Consider the following 23,277-nt stretch of genomic DNA (forward strand, 5'->3'; position numbering starts at 1 on the left):
TCACCTTTAAATGAAACTTTGTACATAGATGCTCTAGGACAATGTACAAATATGATCAGTTTGGGGTTAAAATCTGTTCATATAAATTCCCTCATTAGCATAATAATTCATAATTGTTTGGTTCTGATCACATTTCAATGAAACTTGGTACATAGATGGTCTGTTACATTGCGCAGACCTTATTAGTTTTACACTGTGTTCATTTTAATTTTCTGATTTGCATAATTAGTACAAGTAATTTTAAATTAATTTTTACTGTGTCTCTAATACTCTCAGCACACAGGAGTTCTTTCTAAGCTTTCTTTGACTTATAAATGTATATGGACCTTATTAACCAACTGCATGTTTTGCATTTTGACAATTGAATGTCTCTGAAGCATTTCTCAGACTCTATTCATTACAGATGTAATTAGTAATGTGATATTGTGTGCACATACTACTTATTTGATCAAGAAAGCATCTGGCAAATCAGACTTATTTGTTGTAATCTTCTGAATACTGTCTCTGAATGTGTTCAGAATATTGATATCACATATTGCCGTGTTACGTGCCGAATGGGTGCCAAGGCATTGATGCAGTCTTTTTTACTTCTCTTCTTTCTCTTTTGATTTCTGTTTAGACAATTAGAATTTATTCTTGAATACTATGTTTTAAGTTCATGAGAATATGCAACCAATATTGAAGGTCTCTCTTATTGAAAACCACAGACATGCTGTATTATAGTTATAATTTGTTGGAACAATGCCAACATATTCAATGAAAAGGTGAAATTATATGTGTAGTGTATTTTTGCAGACTATCTGGTATTGTTAATCTTTTTGCAAAGCTCCTCCAACCTATGTCTTAAACTTAAGTGACAATATTATTCTCTATTTAATCCTAAATTAGATACACTGGAGACAGTTCACCCGAGTGCGAGAATAGATCAAGATCATACCGTAAACACTGTATTGGAACTGCAACTGTCACTAACAAAGTTATGGTGGAAAGTAATACTGAAATTGGTAAGTGAAATCATACATTTTTCACCTCAGTCTTTAGTAGTAAAAGTCATGCAATGACCTCACCTCTGTCCTTAGGTAGTAAAATTGGTAGGTCAAGTCATGCAATGACCTCACCTCTGTCCTTAAGAAGTAGAATTAGTAGGTCAAGTCATGCATTGACCTCACCTCTGTCCTTAAGAAGTAGAATTAGTAGGTCAAGTCATGCATTGATCTCACCTCTGTCCTTAGTAGTAGAATTAGTAAGTCAAATCATGCAATGACCTCACCTATGTCCTTAGTAGTAGAATTAGTAGGTCAATTCATGCATTGACCTCATCTCTGTCCTTAGTAGTAGAATTAGTAGGTCAATTCATGCAATGACCTCACCTCTGTCCTTAGTAGTAGAATTAGTAGGTCAATTCATGCAATGACCTCACCTCTGTCCTTAGTTGTGGAATTAGTAGGTCAAACCATCCATTAACCTCACCTATGTCCTTAGTAGTGGAATTAGTAGGTCAAATCATGCATTGACCTCATCTATGTCCTTAGTTGTGGAATTAGTCTGTCTAACCATCCATTAACCTCACCTATGTCCTTAGTAGTGGAATTAGTAGGTCAAATCATGCATTGACCTCATATATGTCCTTAGTAGTAGAATTAGTAGGTCAATTCATGCATTGACCTCACCTCTGTCCTTAGTAGTAGAATTAGTAGGTCAAACCATGCAATGACCTCACCTCTGTCCTTAGTAGTAGAATTAGTAGGTCGAACCATGCAATGACCTCACCTGTCCTTAGTAGTAGAATTAGTAGGTCAAACCATGCAATGACCTCACCTCTGTCCTTAGTTGTGGAATTAGTAGGTCAAACCATGCAAAGACCTCACCTCTGTCCTTAGTTGTGGAATTAGTATGTCAAACCATCCATTAACCTCACCTATGTCCTTAGTAGTGGAATTAGTAGGTCAAATCATGCATTGACCTCATCTATGTCCTTAGTAGTAGAATTAATAGGTCAATTCATGCATTGATCTCACCTCTGTCCTCAGTTGTGGAATTAGTAAGTCAAACCATGCAATGACCTCACCTCTTTCCTTAGTAGTAGAATTAGTAGGTCAAACCATGCAATGACCTCACCTCTGTCCTTAGTAGTAGAATTAGTAGCTCAATTCATGCGTTGACCTCACCTCTGTCCTTAGTTGTAGAATTAGTAGGTCAAACCATGCAATGACCTCATCTCTGTCCTTAGTAGTAGAATTAGTAGGTCAATTCATGCATTGACCTCACTATGTCCTTAGTAGTGGAATTAGTAGGTCAAACCATGCATTGACCTCATCTATGTCCTTAGTTGTGGAATTAGTCTGTCAAACCATCCATTAACCTCACCTATGTCCTTAGTTGTGGAATTAGTCGGTCAATTCATGCATTGACCTCACCTCTGTCCTTAAGAAGTAGAATTAGTAGGTCAAACCATGCAATGACCTCACCTCTGTCCTTAGTAGTAGAATTAGTAGGTCAAATCATGCAATGACCTCACCTCTGTCGTTTGTAGTAACATTAGTAAGTCAAGTCATGAATAGCTTTCACTTGTATTCCTTGTTGTCAAATAATTGTGAAATCATTCATTCAGACAACCTGGTTTATTGCTACATGGCCAGCTTCCTAATTCCTGATTGTTTTCTCTGTGGTTGGCAATGATTGATCCATGTGTGTCTAGGTACATATTCAATGAGACATTCTTGCCACCTGTTATCTTAATTGTCAATGACTTTATGATGATCATATTTCTTTTTAAATATTCATTCCTATTTTCATACATTCATGTCACAGACACTTTATACTTTATTGCCAATGGGGGGGGGGGGGGGGCTCATCGAATCTTGCCTAAGCTGCACTAAAGCAACGATAACTAACAGTGAAATGCGAACATACAAAGTCCCCCCAAAAAATATGTATCAAAATAGTGAATGCATAAATTGAAAGTATAACCTCCATCCCTGTATAAAATGGGTTAAAATTAGTAAATGAGTTTCCAAGTACATGCATCGTGACTACAACAACAATGATATGATAAAGTAGAAACAGCATATGAGATATAACACAGGAACAGTGTCATAAATAATATTCCATGTACTTCATTAAATTAAACATACCATAATGTTAGGTTTGAAACTGAATTTCTGAATAAAAGTTGCTATTTGTATGGTAGTATGAAACATAATTCTGTCACATGTTTGATGCTACCTTCTTTATTTCTAATTCTAACCCATGGCAACTGACAAGTGGTGCAATGTGTTCATTTTTCAACCATGGCAAATGACAAGTGGTGCAATGTGTTCATTTTTCAACCATGGCAACTGACAAGTGGTGCAATGTGTTCATTTTTCAACCATGGCAACTGACAAGTGGTGCAATGTGTTCATTTTTCAACCATGCCAACTGACAAGTGGTGCAATGTGTTCATTTTTCAACCATGGCAACTGACAAGTGGTGCAATGTGTTCATTTTTCAACCATGGAAATTGACAAGTGATGCAATGTGTTCATTTTTCAACCATGGCAAATGACAAGTGGTGCAATGTGTTCATTTTTCAACCATGGCAACTGACAAGTGGTGCAACATGTTCATTTTTCAACCATGGCAAATAACAAGTGGTGCAATGTGTTCATTTTTCAACCATGGCAACTGACAAGTGGTGCAATTTGTTCATTTTTCAACCACAGCAAATGACAAGTGGTGCAATGTGTTCATTTTTCAACCATGGCAACTGACAAGTGGTGCAATGTGTTCATTTTTCAACCATGGCAACTGACAAGTGGTGCAATGTGTTCATTTTTCAACCATGGCAACTGACAAGTGGTGCAATGTGTTCATTTTTCAACCATGGCAACTGACAAGTGGTGCAATGTGTTCATTTTTCAACCATGGCAACTGACAAGTGGTGCAATGTGTTCATTTTTCAACCATGGCAACTGACAAGTGGTGCAACGTGTTCATTTTTCAACCATGGCAAATAACAAGTGGTGCAATGTGTTCATTTTTCAACCATGGCAACTGACAAGTGGTGCAATGTGTTCATTTTTCAACCATGGCAAATAACAAGTGGTGCAATGTGTTCATTTTTCAACCACAGCAACTGACAAGTGGTGCAATGTGTTCATTTTTCAACCATGGCAAATGACAAGTGGTGCAATGTGTTCATTTTTCAACCATGGCAAATGACAAGTGGTGCAATGTGTTCATTTTTCAACCATGGAAATTGACAAGTGGTGCAAGTGTTCAATTTTCAACCACAGCAAATGACAAGTAATGCAATGTGTTCATTTTTCAACCATGGCAAATGACAAGTGGTGCAATGTGTTCATTTTTCAACCATGGCAATTGACAAGTGGTGCAATGTGTTCATTTTTTCAACCATGGCAAATGACAAGTGGTGCAATGTGTTCATTTTTTAAGCATAGTAATTGACAAGTGGTGCAATGTGTTCATTTTTCAACCATGGCAAATGACAAGTGGTGCAATGTGTTCATTTTTCAACCACAGCAAATGACAAGTGGTGCAATGTGTTCATTTTTCAACCTAGGCAACTGACAAGTGGTGCAATGTGTTCATTTTTCAACCATGGCAAATGACAAGTGGTGCAATGTGTTCATTTTTCAACCACAGCAAATGACAAGTGGTGCAATGTGTTCATTTTTCAACCTAGGCAACTGACAAGTGGTGCAATGTGTTCATTTTTCAACCATGGCAAATGACAAGTGGTGCAATGTGTTCATTTTTCAACCACAGCAAATGACAAGTGGTGCAATGTGTTCATTTTTCAACCTAGGCAACTGACAAGTGGTGCAATGTGTTCATTTTTCAACCATGGCAAATAACAAGTGGTGCAATGTGTTCATTTTTCAACCATGGCAACTGACAAGTGGTGCAATGTGTTCATTTTTCAACCATGGCAACTGACAAGTGGTGCAATGTGTTCATTTTTCAACCATGGCAACTGACAAGTGGTGCAATGTGTTCATTTTTCAACCATGGCAACTGACAAGTGGTGCAATGTGTTCATTTTTCAAACATGGCAACTGACAAGTGGTGCAATGTGTTCATTTTTCAACAATGGCAACTGACAAGTGGTGCAATGTGTTCATTTTTCAACAATGGCAACTGACAAGTGGTGCAATGTGTTCATTTTTCAACCACAGCAAATGACAAGTGGTGCAATGTGTTCATTTTTCAACCATTGCAACTGACAAGTGGTGCAATGTGTTCATTTTTCAACCACGGCAACTGACAAGTGGTGCAATGTGTTCATTTTTCAACCATGGCAAATGACAAGTGGTGCAATGTGTTCATTTTTCAACCACAGCAAATGACAAGTGGTGCAATGTGTTCATTTTTCAACCATGGCAAATGACAAGTGGTGCAACGTGTTCATTTTTCAACCATGGCAAATTACAAGTGGTGCAATGTGTTCATTTTTTCAACCATGGCAAATGACAAGTGGTGCAATGTGTTCATTTTTCAAGCATGGCAATTGACAAGTGGTGCAATGTGTTCATTTTTCAACCATGGCAAATGACAAGTGGTGCAATGTGTTCATTTTTCAACCACAGCAAATGACAAGTGGTGCAATGTGTTCATTTTTCAACCATGGCAACTGACAAGTGGTGCAATGTGTTCATTTTTCAACCACGGCAACTGACAAGTGGTGCAATGTGTTCATTTTTTAACCATGGCAATTGACAAGTGGTGCAATGTGTTCATTTTTCAACCTAGGCAACTGACAAGTGGTGCAATGTGTTCATTTTTCAACCATGGCGAATAACAAATGGTGCAATGTGTTAATTTTTCAACCATGGCAAATCACAAGTGGTGCAATGTGTTCATTTTTCAACCATGGCAACTGACAAGTGGTGCAATGTGTTCATTTTTCAACCATGGCAACTGACAAGTGGTGCAATGTGTTCATTTTTCAACCATGGCAACTGACAAGTGGTGCAATGTGTTCATTTTTTAACAATGGCAAATGACAAGTGGTGCAATGTGTTCATTTTTCGACCATGGCAAATGACAAGTGGTGCAATGTGTTCATTTTTCAACCATGGCAAATGACAAGTGGTGCAATGTGTTCATTTTTCAACCATGGCAAATGACAAGTGGTGCAATGTGTTCATTTTTCAACCTTGGCAAATGACAAGTGGTGCAATGTGTTCATTTTTCAACCATGGCAAATGACAAGTGGTGCAACGTGTTCATTTTTCAACCATGGCAAATTACAAGTGGTGCAATGTGTTCATTTTTCAACCATGGCAAATTACAAGTGGTGCAATGTGTTCATTTTTCAACCATGGCAAATGACAAGTGGTGCAATGTGTTCATTTTTCAACCATGGCAAATGACAAGTGGTGCAATGTGTTCATTTTTCAACCATGGCAAATGACAAGTGGTGCAATGTGTTCATTTTTCAACCATGGAAATTGACAAGTGATGCAATGTGTTCATTTTTCAACCATGGCAAATGACAAGTGGTGCAATGTAATCATTTTTCAACCATGGCAATTGACAAGTGGTGCAATGTGTTCATTTTTTCAACCATGGCAAATGACAAGTGGTGCAATGTGTTCATTTTTCAAGCATGGCAATTGACAAGTGGTGCAATGTGTTCATTTTTCAACCATGGCAACTGACAAGTGGTGCAATGTGTTCATTTGTCAACAATGGCATCTGACAAGTGGTGCAATGTGTTCATTTTTCAACCATGGCAACTGACAAGTGGTGCAATGTGTTCATTTTTCAACCACAGCAAATGACAAGTGGTGCAATGTGTTCATTTTTCAACCATGGCAACTGACAAGTGGTGCAATGTGTTCATTTTTCAACCACGGCAACTGACAAGTGGTGCAATGTGTTCATTTTTCAACCATGGCAACTGACAAGTGGTGCAATGTGTTCATTTTTCAACCACGGCAACTGACAAGTGGTGCAATGTGTTCATTTTTCAACCACGGCAACTGACAAGTGGTGCAATGTGTTCATTTTTCAACCATGGCAACTGACAAGTGGTGCAATGTGTTCATTTTTCAACCATGGCAACTGACAAGTGGTGCAATGTGTTCATTTTTCAACCATGGCAACTGACAAGTGGTGCAATGTGTTCATTTTTCAACCATGGCAACTGACAAGTGGTGCAATGTGTTCATTTGTCAACCATGGCAACTGACAAGTGGTGCAACGTGTTCATTTTTCAACCATGGCAAATAACAAGTGGTGCAATGTGTTCATTTTTCAACCATGGCAACTGACAAGTGGTGCAATGTGTTCATTTTTCAACCATGGCAAATAACAAGTGGTGCAATGTGTTCATTTTTCAACCACAGCAACTGACAAGTGGTGCAACGTGTTCATTTTTCAACCATGGCAAATAACAAGTGGTGCAATGTGTTCATTTTTCAACCATGGCAACTGACAAGTGGTGCAATGTGTTCATTTTTCAACCATGGCGAATAACAAGTGGTGCAATGTGTTCATTTTTCAACCATGGCAAATAACAAGTGGTGCAATGTGTTCATTTTTCAACCATGGCAACTGACAAGTGGTGCAATGTGTTCATTTTTCAACCATGGCAACTGACAAGTGGTGCAATGTGTTCATTTTTCAACCATGGCAACTGACAAGTGGTGCAATGTGTTCATTTTTCAACAATGGCAAATGACAAGTGGTGCAATGTGTTCATTTTTCAACCATGGCAACTGACAAGTGGTGCAATGTGTTCATTTTTCAACCATGGCAACTGACAAGTGGTGCAATGTGTTCATATTTCAACAATGGCAACTGACAAGTGGTGCAATGTGTTCATTTTTCAACCACAGCAAATGACAAGTGGTGCAATGTGTTCATTTTTCAACCATGGCAAATGACAAGTGGTGCAACGTGTTCATTTTTCAACCATGGCAAATTACAAGTGGTGCAATGTGTTCATTTTTCAACCATGGCAAATGACAAGTGGTGCAATGTGTTCATTTTCCAACCATGGCAAATGACAAGTGGTGCAATGTGTTCATTTTTCAACCATGGCAAATGACAAGTGGTGCAATGTGTTCATTTTTCAACCATGGAAATTGACAAGTGGTGCAAGTGTTCAATTTTCAACCACAGCAAATGACAAGTGATGCAATGTGTTCATTTTTTCAACCATGGCAAATGACAAGTGGTGCAATGTGTTCATTTTTCAACCATGGCAATTGACAAGTGGTGCAATGTGTTCATTTTTTCAACCATGGCAAATGACAAGTGGTGCAATGTGTTCATTTTTTAAGCATGGCAATTGACAAGTGGTGCAATGTGTTCATTTTTCAACCATGGCAAATGACAAGTGGTGCAATGTGTTCATTTTTCAACCACAGCAAATGACAAGTGGTGCAATGTGTTCATTTTTCAACCATGGCAACTGACAAGTGGTGCAATGTGTTCATTTTTCAACCACGGCAACTGACAAGTGGTGCAATGTGTTCATTTTTTAACCATGGCAATTGACAAGTGGTGCAATGTGTTCATTTTTCAACCTAGGCAACTGACAAGTGGTGCAATGTGTTCATTTTTCAACCATGGCGAATAACAAGTGGTGCAATGTGTTCATTTTTCAACCATGGCAAATAACAAGTGGTGCAATGTGTTCATTTTTCAACCATGGCAACTGACAAGTGGTGCAATGTGTTCATTTTTCAACCATGGCAACTGACAAGTGGTGCAATGTGTTCATTTTTCAACCATGGCAACTGACAAGTGGTGCAATGTGTTCATTTTTCAACAATGGCAACTGACAAGTGGTGCAATGTGTTCATTTTTCAACCATGGCAACTGACAAGTGGTGCAATGTGTTCATTTTTCAACAATGGCAACTGACAAGTGGTGCAATGTGTTCATTTTTCAACAATGGCAACTGACAAGTGGTGCAATGTGTTCATTTTTCAACCACAGCAAATGACAAGTGGTGCAATGTGTTCATTTTTCAACCATGGCAACTGACAAGTGGTGCAATGTGTTCATTTTTCAACCACGGCAACTGACAAGTGGTGCAATGTGTTCATTTTTCAACCATGGCAAATGACAAGTGGTGCAATGTGTTCATTTTTCAACCACAGCAAATGACAAGTGGTGCAATGTGTTCATTTTTCAACCATGGCAAATGACAAGTGGTGCAACGTGTTCATTTTTCAACCATGGCAAATTACAAGTGGTGCAATGTGTTCATTTTTTCAACCATGGCAAATGACAAGTGGTGCAATGTGTTCATTTTTCAAGCATGGCAATTGACAAGTGGTGCAATGTGTTCATTTTTCAACCATGGCAAATGACAAGTGGTGCAATGTTTTCATTTTTCAACCACAGCAAATGACAAGTGGTGCAATGTGTTCATTTTTCAACCATGGCAACTGACAAGTGGTGCAACGTGTTCATTTTTCAACCACGGCAACTGACAAGTGGTGCAATGTGTTCATTTTTTAACCATGGCAATTGACAAGTGGTGCAATGTGTTCATTTTTCAACCTAGGCAACTGACAAGTGGTGCAATGTGTTCATTTTTCAACCATGGCGAATAACAAATGGTGCAATGTGTTAATTTTTCAACCATGGCAAATAACAAGTGGTGCAATGTGTTCATTTTTCAACCATGGCAACTGACAAGTGGTGCAATGTGTTCATTTTTCAACCATGGCAAATGACAAGTGGTGCAATGTGTTCATTTTTCAACCATGGCAAATGACAAGTGGTGCAATGTGTTCATTTTTCAACCATGGCAAATGACAAGTGGTGCAATGTGTTCATTTTTCAACCATGGCAAATGACAAGTGGTGCAATGTGTTCATTTTTCAACCATGGCAAATGACAAGTGGTGCAATGTGTTCATTTTTCAACCATGGCAAATGACAAGTGGTGCAACGTGTTCATTTTTCAACCATGGCAAATTACAAGTGGTGCAATGTGTTCATTTTTCAACCATGGCAAATGACAAGTGGTGCAATGTGTTCATTTTTCAACCATGGCAAATGACAAGTGGTGCAATGTGTTCATTTTTCAACCATGGCAAATGACAAGTGGTACAATGTGTTCATTTTTCAACCATGGCAAATGACAAGTGGTGCAATGTGTTCATTTTTCAACCATGGAAATTGACAAGTGATGCAATGTGTTCATTTTTCAACCATGGCAAATGACAAGTGGTGCAATGTGTTCATTTTTCAACCATGGCAATTGACAAGTGGTGCAATGTGTTCATTTTTTCAACCATGGCAAATGACAAGTGGTGCAATGTGTTCATTTTTCAAGCATGGCAATTGACAAGTGGTGCAATGTGTTCATTTTTCAACCATGGCAACTGACAAGTGGTGCAATGTGTTCATTTGTCAACAATGGCATCTGACAAGTGGTGCAATGTGTTCATTTTTCAACCATGGCAACTGACAAGTGGTGCAATGTGTTCATTTTTCAACCACAGCAAATGACAAGTGGTGCAATGTGTTCATTTTTCAACCATGGCAACTGACAAGTGGTGCAATGTGTTCATTTTTCAACCACGGCAACTGACAAGTGGTGCAATGTGTTCATTTTTCAACCATGGCAAATGACAAGTGGTGCAATGTGTTCATTTTTCAACAATGGCAAATGACAAGTGGTGCAATGTGTTCATTTTTCAACCATGGCAAATGACAAGTGCTGCAATGTGTTCATTTTTCAACCATGGCAACTGACAAGTGGTGCAATGTGTTCATTTTTCAACCATGGCAAATGACAAGTGGTGCAATGTGTTCATTTTTCAACCATGGCAAATGACAAGTGGTGCAATGTGTTCATTTTTCAACCATGGCAAATGACAAGTGGTGCAACGTGTTCATTTTTCAACCATGGCAAATTACAAGTGGTGCAATGTGTTCATTTTTCAACCATGGCAAATGACAAGTGGTGCAATGTGTTCATTTTTCAACCATGGCAAATGACAAGTGGTGCAATGTGTTCATTTTTCAACCATTGCAAATGACAAGTGGTGCAATGTGTTCATTTTTCAACCATGGCAAATGACAAGTGGTGCAATGTGTTCATTTTTCAACCATGGAAATTGACAAGTGGTGCAAGTGTTCAATTTTCAACCACAGCAAATGACAAGTGATGCAATGTGTTCATTTTTCAACCATGGCAAATGACAAGTGGTGCAATGTGTTCATTTTTCAACCATGGCAATTGACAAGTGGTGCAATGTGTTCATTTTTTCAACCATGGCAAATGACAAGTGGTGCAATGTGTTCATTTTTCAACCATGGCAAATGACAAGTGGTGCAATGTGTTCATTTTTCAACCATAGCAAATGACAAGTGGTGCAATGTGTTCATTTTTCAACCATGGCAACTGACAAGTGGTGCAATGTGTTCATTTTTCAACCACGGCAACTGACAAGTGGTGCAATGTGTTCATTTTTTAACCATGGCAATTGACAAGTGGTGCAACGTGATTATTTTTCAACCACAGCAATTGACAAGTGGTGCAATGTGTTAATTTTTCAAATGAACGATTTTCTCAAATGTGATTATATGTTCTGCAAAATAGCATTTGGAACTATAGAGGGCACTGTAACACATGGTGATAATACTGTGAAATCTATTAGTATAATATCAAACCAAATTTAATATGTGACTTATTGTCAGGCGCAAATCATAGTGTGTCATCATGTATTAAACACCTTATATATACATGGTATATCATTGCAGATGATGACATCAAAATGTTACGAGAAATAACTTCACTTATGAAAGGGGAGGTACGAGAAAGATTAAAAATAGCACACACATGGCCACGAGGTGAGTATTGTCATGATTATCATTTTACAGAAACCTTTTAATAGAAACACTGTCTTTATGTTTGATCAATAGGTGTTATCACAATCAGCCATGATTGGTCTCTCAGATCACATGATTCTACAATCTACATGACATCATTGGCAAGAGTAAAAAATACCAACAAATCTCAAAGTCCCTCCTCTTTATAGCCATTTCTTTGATAAACACCCTAGCAACTAGTCCAACCATAAACAACCTAGCAACCAGCCTAAAACTATTTTCTCTGAATTATTAATCAACTGCTTATTTAAGGATGCTGTATAGGTTTTTGGTATTGATTTTCTAAACGGGTGTTTCCATATAAAATATTTACTGAACCATACAAAGCTATATATTGATGGAAAGCTTATTTCACACTGAATGTGAAATCGACAAGATAGTGTGTGTATGGACGTGTAAAGTCACGTGATCTCTGTGTAAACACAGAAGCCATTTTCGGTAAAAAAATAATTGAACCAATGAATAAACGAATTTAGTGGAACATTGGCAACAAAACAGTTTTTCAGACGACGCTCACCACCATTCTGCGTTGATTGAGATATATATCTACATGATAGTTGGAGAAGAAATAATAATTTAGCTATCTTGAAAAAACAATGCGATCTTGTTCTTTTCGGTATTCAGAAATTAGAACGTAATTTCGAAACAAATAGGAAAATAGAAAAATCACAGCGCCGCTTGAGAGGCAACATATCGAAGAGTGTCTGTGCGAAAAATAAGTATAATTCGTCCACTAGAACTCGAGATCAAAGGCCTGCAGTTGCCGTGAATCGCTGTTTTGTTTAACCGAGAAAACGGCAAAAACAACTTAGCAGCAATGTATCGTTGGCTAACTCAAAATCCGTTTGTCCCTTGGATCAAAACAAACTCATAACGACTAGTCATGGTATCTGTCTGTCATAATCACGCAGATGTGTGGATATGCGTTGTTGCAATTGGTTATAAAGTACGAAATTATTCTTCCGAATCCAATAGGAAACACTGTTTCACGGCGTGACAAAGTCGCGCCAAAATGACGTCATGATTTACATATTCATTATTAAGTTGTGGGAGGAGACACTCCTTTTCTGGAAGACTCATTACCATACATTGCCCTCTATGGAAGGTCATTCTCTTGCTCCGCTGCTGAACCAGTAACCGTGGCTGAACGCACCACCAGAGTCAACTACATGTAGTTTTCTTTCCAAGTTTTGTTTTTACAACGCGAGATGTCTCTACTAAGATCTGTATTATCTGATTTGAATGGCAATGGGGATGAGAGAAGTCACAGCGAGTACTGAACTGAATCGGGAGTTGCGATCGCTTGGGTTTAAAATTGTCTGTCCACCGGGCGGTGAATTTTCAGTTTGTTTGCTTTTGCGTTATTGTTTTGTAGATTTGTGAAATAACCTGTTCGCCATAAATCGAGTTTTCCGTTTTTTAGTTCCCAAAACTGTTGTGACAAAATTAGTGTGAAGATTCTTCTTCCATCTTCAACGCGTAATGCATAGTACCGGAACAACCGCTGGTGGGGACCACTCCCGGTATCTTACATTCAGTTCACTTTCTATATCATGTACAACAAATCTAACTTAATTGAATCCGTCAAGTTATTTATTGAGAATGTGAAGATTAAGAAAAATAAAACAGATAAAACAAGGATGCTCACACACACAGACGCGTACGTTTTCTTTTACAGCTGATTGTCTCAGGCTTTACGTGTGGCCACGTGTTGAGGGACGGTGGTGTGGCAAAGTGTTTCACTTCTGACTCATTGTGGTCGGAGTCCATGACACGTAATTTGGTCACGAAAACTAAGTCTGCCATGTGCTCAAATTTTCTACATTCTGTTTATACCTCCATGGTCTAGTCGATAAAATCGTGGAAGGTACTAACGTTAGTACCTTTCATGATTAAATTTTAATAATAATCGCTTTACATACTGTCAACGTTCTTCTCCAAATTTCTTTGGATTCGTTTTCTTTCGTCACTGTCATAGTCAACCCCAAGACGGTTTCATAATCGACTGTTTGAAGAGCGAGAAATTCAACGAAATTAACTTGTATTACTAGTCTGAGCTTGTACTGAATGCAAGAGACTGTTTATATTTGCTATGGGTGGTGACTATTATGCAAATTATCTGTCTATTATGTCTTTGGCTGATTAATTAAAACATAGCTTTCAAAACAATGACATGTGCTTTTGTTTTTAATTAACAAAAATTTATTTTTACACCCTATAAAAACATCCAAATCACTTTTTTTCCTACTGAGTGTTTGCTCCTTGTAGTCAAGCATTGAAAAATACAAAAAAGTAGAATTTTGGGTTTCAAAGCAAAAAAACCTACACAGCATCCTTAACATTGTGTAAACCACTTCAATGTGAACAGCGCCCTCAATGGCTCATTATGTGTATATATATATGGCATTCTGCATATCACCCATGTTTTACTAGGCTTTCACTAAAGGTACTAGTATAGATAGTATTTTGTAGTATATTTACTGTAAATATTCTAATTTAGGCCTTCATTTGTAGTATATTTACTGTAAATATTCTAATTTAGGCCTTCATTTGTAGTATATTTACTGTAAATATTCTAATTTAGGCCTTCATTTGGTTCTAACTTAAATAAATAGGTGTCTCAAACAAAATTCAACATAGTTCTTCTTATTCCATAATCAAAAAATACTTTGTTGTATTAAAAGTGCATTTCTATTAATAATTTTATTTATTTTTACAACGACTGTAATTTATGTAAGCGTATGCTCCACTAATAGAGCAAATACGGTCATATGCATTGGTTGTAATTGTGTTGGTAATGAAAAGCAACGAGCAATTGAGTTTCAAATGAAAACAAGCATGAACACATTGCAGAAGCAAACTGTAGAGCAATCCAGGCAATACTGTGTAGCATGAACACATTGCAGAAGCAAACTGTGGAGCAATCCAGGCAATACTGTGTAGCATGAACACATTGCAGAAGCAAACTGTGGAGCAATCCAGGCAATACTGTGTAGCATGAACACATTGCAGAAGCAAACTGTAGAGCAATCCAGGCAATACTGTGTATGAAGGAATAACTTAATTTATGAGGTGTTCAAATGTTGTTATAGTAACATGCACAATTCAGTTTATCGTAATACTTAGTTTCAATGGAAGTGAATGTAATTAGTTACACATAAACACATATCTGCCTGAAACTGCATATTTTAACCTGATAATAACCAATCAGAATCCTGGGTTGTGCATTCAAAAGTATCTATATATTTCTAAAGTGTTTTATAATATTGAAATAAGACCTTTTGGCATTGATTTCAGTTGAAAACAGCTTAACTTTTTATTTAAAAACAGGAAGTTAGTAACTTAGTGATTGCGACAGCACATTGTCAAAATTGAGCTTACCCCATTCATGCTAGTCACAATAAACAATGTTTGATTCAATGAGCTCAGTGACTATGGAAATCCTAAATTTTACTCAAAGTTAGGTGCCAGGTAAGATTGAAATATTCTAAAAATGTTGCCTAAAGTAGAATATTATTATTAGTTTGTATGTTATGTATAATAAGTGTGCCATCTTTTCACTTACTGCTGTACATGTAAATTACTAAAATGAATTACTTTCCTTGTAATACAGTTGATGAAGATGAAAACGACGATGGAACAATGGAAGATGCAAATCATTTATCAGTAGAGTCACCAACTCATCTTGCCACAGTAAGACCCCCTTCTCCATTCCCAGTGGAGGGAGACGTGGAAGAAGACACCAAAACAGTTACACCAAGTATACCCAAAATAAGTATAATCCAGCCATCAGATAATGACAATATTTTAGGTGAGTTCTTGAGTGATGTAAACCATGCATTGTATTTATTACTGCTATACTTCTTCCCATGTTGAACTCAAATATTGAAGGTGACATACAATTTGTAATCCAGTTTTTGTATTTTGTCTCTCCAATTACAGACTTTATCTACTTTACACTAAATAGTTTTCTTTATGATTTGATCTTCTCCTGATACTGACTGATTTTTCTTTGATGACAGCGGAGCTGTTCATATAGGTGATTGTTCATCGTTCATCTGTCAACAATTGTAGGTACCATTGGTGGACCTCTCACAGATTTGTCCATTTTGTGATGATATCTTCAATTCTTATTTTTGGTGAATATTTTTGTCATTTGGGGTACAAATGACTATCAGATTTGTTCATTTTGTGATGATATCTTCAATTCTTATTTGTTCATTTCATGTCGATATCTTGAATATTTTTGTCATTTTTGGTAAAAAATGTTTTGTTTTTTTTCAACTTCTTCTTGAAAACTACCAACTCAATTGCATTGATACTTGATATGTAGGTATTTTGGGTCGCCCTCTGTCAGATTTGTTCATTTATCTTCAATTCTCTTATTTTAGCAAATATTTTTGGTCAAAAATGTTATTATTGACTTCTTTTTGAAAACTGCTACTTGAATTGCTTTAATACTTGATATATGTGTACTCTGGATGGACCTCTATTATTTTACTTCCTTCTGTGATATTAGGCAAACACTCAAAGCTCTGCTGAATCAGCTAGTTAGCCTAATGGATTGACCTGTTTGTGCCCATATGGCATGCCTACCTAGGATACATATGCATAATTATGTGGTCTGATTCATAATGGTCAAATTGTAGCCATTTAGAGTTAATAATTAACCTTAACCAAGTCATGTATGAACAAATTTTTGTTCAATTCGAAATGTACATTATCATGTCAGTTACTTATTTACAATATTATGACAGGACTCAATGGCCTTCTGATGACATTGCCCTTACATTCATGAGATATGGTAGTGATATGAGTGATTCTGTATGTCATGTAAATGTATTTCCATGAACAACATGAGTGAAAATACAACATAGATAACCTCATTACTCATGAAAATAACTGAATCACACTCCACAAACTTCGGATCAAGGTCATCGATTTTAGATCATTATTTAATATGTTCAGACTATAAAAATTACCGATACCAAAAAAGTGTTAACCTGGCCATCCACAATTTTTAAAAAGTACACCAAAGGGCAGTGACCTACTTAAAATGTGTTCAGTGACTGATTAACTTGGCATTCCATTTATATTCACATGCCAGCACTTAAACACAGTCAATCTCACAACAGTAGTAATGGAGATGGTGATTGAAAAACACACACAGCAACACACACAACGAAATTCAAGAGTTTTTCAAAATAAAATAATCCATGCCATTTCATGTGATATGGCAAACTTCTTTTAACATTTTCTTGACGTGAATTGCAAAGACATCATTACATCCTGTGTTCTGTCTCATATGTGATTTACATATCAATCAATTAATATAAAACTAATTTACTTATGCCAGTGCAACTATCACAAAGTTCTAAAACCATGTCATTTACATTTATCATTGTCCTATGATATTTATTATGAAGTAATTTAAATACATACAAATGTATATTACAGCCAAAGCATATCTTAATATCTAGCTACTGTAACTTTGCTTGTTTTCATTAAAAAATATACAAAGTAATTTGCCTAAATGTCACATAATAGTAAATACAATAAGTTGTAAATAACTGTCATGAGATAAGACATCTAGAGTTTAATGACAAGATATACAATGTACCTCTATAATTGATCCAGTTATTTGGGTCAATGTGTACAGTTACACTACAGATTTCTAAGACGAGGGAGAAAGTGATTCCGATGAAAATAACATTTGAATTAAAAAATTCACATTAATTGCAATATTATAAAAAATAGCAAATATAGAAACCTAAATTTCCACAAATCCTAAAGCAAATTGTAGTAGTGTCCTTGCAGCATGTAATACATTGTGTTTTGCATTTTTGAACGCGGTGATAGTCTTGCTCATTTCTGATTCTGCAATCGAAGTATTCACTGCATTCTCAGATTGCAAACATTCATAAAGCACAAGACTTTGAAAACAATGTAAAATCCAGCGAATATATTTATTTTTCCTAGTTTTACACTCAACTTGCTAAAATTCAGTGAAAATAAATTCCATACAAAACACCAAAAAAGTCTTTTCAGCGAAAACTAATGCCAGCCAAAATAAAGTATTTTACAGTTCATGATGTTACATACCATTATCTCATCAATTCTTGGTTATGTTCATGACAGGCTTTATTATATAAATTTAAAAAAATTATTCAATTTGTGCAAAAATAGATACTGTGATTGTTCTTGTGTTTACGCTGAAAGCAGTCTCAAAGTATAGCATATGGTCAACCTGTGTATAAAGACTACCCTGCTATATGTGACCATTTTAGCAGTATTTTTCTGTAAATTCACATTTATTAGAGACCAAAAAACAATTTTTCTCTGGTAAAACTTGTTTGATTTTGATCAACTCAAATCTTGTTATTTTCTTGACAAATATTATGTCAAATGTATAAACAAATATTATGATATCATGATCATTTTAATAAAGTCCCTTGCGTGGTCGGTCGGTATACAGAGGTTTGACTGTAGTTTTCTTGAATGCGTTAATCTTTATTCAACCAAAAAATATTTATTTATTTTGAGAAAGCATATATTATTTCTTGTAAGTTTCTCATAACTGATAAAAGTATTGTGAGAAAAACTAGATTAATATTCTTATTTATTAAAAATATCGGTTAGTTTGAAGTATGATATGTTTAATTCCTGTACCTGTATGAAGGTGTTGAATGTTACTCTCAATATGCAAACTTTTCAACATGCTAGGCCATCATATCTAAAAGTGATTTTTTGTTTGTTTTCTAACAGAGGATAATATACGTCTACTTCACAACATTAATGAAGGAATACAAAAAAACAGACAACACCAACAGACATTGCTGCTAGTGGAGGAGGTAAGAAACAAACAAACACTAATTGCTGCTAGTGGAGGAGGTAAGAAACAAACAAACACTAATTGGTGCTTTGCAGTGGTTTACTCACTGTTAAATTCATGTCAGTTATGAATATTGATTCGTCATTGAGACGCCTTGATGGAAATTATGAATATTACGATGTTTGGATTATTTGATTCAGTTCACTCTGAATATTACGATGTTTGGATTATTTGATTCAGTTCACTATGAATATTACGATGTTTGGATTATTTGATTCAGTTCATTATGAATATTACGATGTTTGGATTATTTGATTCAGTTCACTATGAAAATTCCGATGTTTGGATTATTTGATTCAGTTCACTATGAATATTCCGATGTTTGGATTATTTGATTCAGTTCACTATGAATATTACGATGTTTGGATTATTTGATTTAGTTCACTATGAATATTACGATGTTTAGATTATTTGATTTAGTTCACTATGAATATTACGATGTTTGGATTATTTGATTCAGTTCACTATGAATATTACGATGTTTGGATTATTTGATTCAGTTCACTCTGAATATTACGATGTTTGGATTATTTGATTCAGTTCACTCTGAATATTACGATGTTTGGATTATTTGATTTAGTTCACTATGAATATTACGATGTTTGGATTATTTGATTCAGTTCACTATGAATATTACGATGTTTGGATTATTTGATTCAGTTCACTCTGAATATTACGATGTTTGGATTATTTGATTCAGTTCACTATGAATATTACGATGTTTGGATTATTTGATTCAGTTCATTATGAATATTACGATGTTTGGATTATTTGATTCAGTTCACTATGAAAATTCCGATGTTTGGATTATTTGATTCAGTTCACTATGAATATTCCGATGTTTGGATTATTTGATTCAGTTCACTATGAATATTACGATGTTTGGATTATTTGATTTAGTTCACTATGAATATTACGATGTTTAGATTATTTGATTTAGTTCACTATGAATATTACGATGTTTGGATTATTTGATTCAGTTCACTATGAATATTACGATGTTTGGATTATTTGATTCAGTTCACTCTGAATATTACGATGTTTGGATTATTTGATTCAGTTCACTCTGAATATTACGATGTTTGGATTATTTGATTCAGTTCACTCTGAATATTACGATGTTTGGATTATTTGATTCAGTTCACTATGAATATTACGATGTTTGGATTATTTGATTCAGTTCATTATGAATATTACGATGTTTGGATTATTTGATTCAGTTCACTATGAAAATTCCGATGTTTGGATTATTTGATTCAGTTCACTATGAATATTCCGATGTTTGGATTATTTGATTCAGTTCACTATGAATATTACGATGTTTGGATTATTTGATTTAGTTCACTATGAATATTACGATGTTTAGATTATTTGATTTAGTTCACTATGAATATTACGATGTTTGGATTATTTGATTCAGTTCACTATGAATATTACGATGTTTGGATTATTTGATTCAGTTCACTCTGAATATTACGATGTTTGGATTATTTGATTCAGTTCACTCTGAATATTACGATGTTTGGATTATTTGATTTAGTTCACTATGAATATTACGATGTTTGGATTATTTGATTCAGTTCACTATGAATATTACGATGTTTGGATTATTTGATTCAGTTCACTCTGAATATTACGATGTTTGGATTATTTGATTCAGTTCACTCTGAATATTACGATGTTTGGATTATTTGATTCAGTTCACTATGAATATTACGATGTTTGGATTATTTGATTCAGTTCATTATGAATATTACGATGTTTGGATTATTTGATTCAGTTCACTATGAAAATTCCGATGTTTGGATTATTTGATTCAGTTCACTATGAATATTCCGATGTTTGGATTATTTGATTCAGTTCACTATGAATATTCCGATGTTTGGATTATTTGATTCAGTTCACTATGAATATTACGATGTTTGGATTATTTGATTCAGTTCACTATGAATATTACGATGTTTGGATTATTTGATTCAGTTCACTATGAATATTACGATGTTTGGATTATTTGATTTAGTTCACTATGAATATTACGATGTTTGGATTATTTGATTCAGTTCACTATGAATATTACGATGTTTGGATTATTTGATTCAGTTCACTATGAATATTACGATGTTTGGATTATTTGTTTCAGTTCACTATGAATATTACGATGTTTAGATTATTTGATTCAGTTCACTATGAATATTACGATGTTTGGATTATTTGATTCAGTTCACTATGAATATTACAATGTTTGGATTATTTGATTCAGTTCACTATGAATATTACGATGTTTGGATTATTTGATTCAGTTCACTATGAATATTACGATGTTTGGATTATTTGATTCAGTTCACTATGAATATTACGATGTTTAGATTATTTGATTCAGTTCACTATGAATATTACGATGTTTGGATTATTTGATTCAGTTCACTATGAATATTACAATGTTTGGATTATTTGATTCAGTTCACTATGAATATTACGATGTTTGGATTATTTGATTCAGTTCACTATGAATATTACGATGTTTGGATTATTTGATTCAGTTCACTATGAACATTACGATGTTTAGATTATTTGATTCAGTTCACTATGAACTCACTGTGATACTGTGAACTCACTCTTAATTGAGGTTTAATTTTGTTATCTTTGTTATTTGTTATATTTGTTATCTGATAAGTAAAATCTGCTAAATGAAATCAATGTGAAAGTGTAAAATTACAGAAGCAATAATTGTCTTCCTATAAAATTTGTGAATTTAAAACCCAGTGAATATGTTCAAAATATCAAAATAGTAAAAATTAATGACAGAAGAAAAAAAATGATTTTTACAATGTTCTGTTTTTTATACAGTATGCTGTCTGTTAGTTTCTCAACTAGAATGATTTGTTACAGTAGTAAAACTAAGAAGTTGTTTTCTTGTGACTGACTGACTGACAACTAATTATCAATTGTGTTATTCATGAGCATTAAATGTTATCTCACGATCTCTGTAACTTAACCAAGAATCGTGTCGGAAACAAATTCAGTTACAGCATGTCTGTAGGAAGTGTGAGTGTTACGTATCACACGTCAGAGTTAAAATTAGGTTTTATTAAGTGATAGGTGAACTTAGGTTACTCAGATCTGGTTGTGAGCTGTTGAGGTGAAGGTTTCTGCTTTCTCCATGTTTGGAATTTTGAAGGTAGGAAACATAGACCAGGCTGTCAGCTGTTGAGGATTCTTCATTGGTGGAATACTGCATTGAAAAAAAATGAGTTATATATTTAGCCATTAGTTTTGATCTTAAAACTTGGTATTATTATTTACCAGTAAGTATGAAACATTTGACGACATTATATTCTTTATTTTACAAATAAATATTTATTTTATTTAATTGTCAGTTGTATGACATTTTGAAACACTTTTATTTAGTCCACTAAGTGAGAATGACTAATAGTTTTTGAGTGTTATTATTTAATCCTAAACATTATACAACTTGAATGTTATATTTAATAACTGTTTCCTGTTTTCATATTTCAGTGTCTACGAAAAGACAATTTATCACGGTTCAGTTCATCTTGTCCGTCTCTCGCTGTTCCTGTACCTGATGAAGGTATCATTTTTTATAGCTTTGTTTTGAATAAATCAAATATTGAAAGTTTTGCAATCGGCATATTTTGTTATTTCTTGAACATTGTGTTAAAGTAAACTGGAAAGTGAAAGCAAAATTAATCACAGAAACTATAATTTCTACAAAGGAAGTATTTTAATAATTTCATAGAAATTTATATTTGTGAATATTTAACATATTTCCTGCTGGAAGTTTCCATGGAAAGCCAAAATGAATGGTGAAAAAAACAGACTATGTGTTAAGAAAATGTTGGTATAAGAATTGTTGGCTTGTTGAGATTAAGATTAAGGTGATGGTGCTAGAAAGTATGAGATCAGTTGAACTTAAATTATTACATGCATATTGGTTTGAGATGTTTATTCCACCTGTGTTGTGATCCTTTCATTGCATCAGTTTTTTTGTCAAGCACAAAAACAAATACTAAAATCTCTGTTTTGGTAGTTTTACAGCCTGCAATTTCCATGGTTACCGTGTCCCCATATTTTGATCAATTAGAAGAGAATAATACCAAAGAGGAGAACCTGAGTTGCTCTAATGTCTCTGTACATTTTGGTTCTTCTGACCATATCTATGTGAAAGATGTAACAGAGGACAGTAGCAATACTGACAATATTATTGATGAGAGCGGGGACACACTGGGTAGTTTAGGTGGGGGTTTTAATGATAATAAAGATGCTGCCAAAGAAAACAATGGATGGGGTCATCATATCCTAAAATCACCAAGGAAAAAAGATAGAGAAAGAAGAAAGAGTTGGTGTCCTGGCTCAGATATTCGGATTAGTCCACCTTCACCAAAGAAGAGTTATGAACAGGAAGATATAGTGAGAAGGTATGCTTAATTGAAAATCATATACCTAAACACGAATGTCTTTTTTCTGCGTATACCGTAACCAAGATCTTGATCTTACATG

At 35.1% G+C, this 23,277-nt stretch overlaps 1 protein-coding gene across 1 annotated transcript in view; it reads left to right on the forward strand.

Moving 5' to 3' along the window:
• The window catches only part of LOC100367081 (rho guanine nucleotide exchange factor 28-like), a 144,590-nt gene that overhangs the window by 71,081 nt on the left and 50,232 nt on the right, over positions 1–23,277 (forward strand). Inside the window, exons 6-11 of the mRNA XM_085506827.1 lie at positions 889–1,004; positions 11,739–11,828; positions 15,481–15,678; positions 18,633–18,718; positions 22,276–22,348; positions 22,808–23,195. Coding sequence (XP_085362953.1) covers positions 889–1,004; positions 11,739–11,828; positions 15,481–15,678; positions 18,633–18,718; positions 22,276–22,348; positions 22,808–23,195 — 951 coding nt within the window. The remainder of the gene's footprint in view (positions 1–888; positions 1,005–11,738; positions 11,829–15,480; positions 15,679–18,632; positions 18,719–22,275; positions 22,349–22,807; positions 23,196–23,277) is intronic.

This window comes from Saccoglossus kowalevskii, chromosome 13 (assembly GCF_978046115.1).
Source record: "Saccoglossus kowalevskii chromosome 13, keSacKowa6.1, whole genome shotgun sequence".
In the NCBI taxonomy this organism is placed as follows: domain Eukaryota; kingdom Metazoa; phylum Hemichordata; class Enteropneusta; family Harrimaniidae; genus Saccoglossus; species Saccoglossus kowalevskii.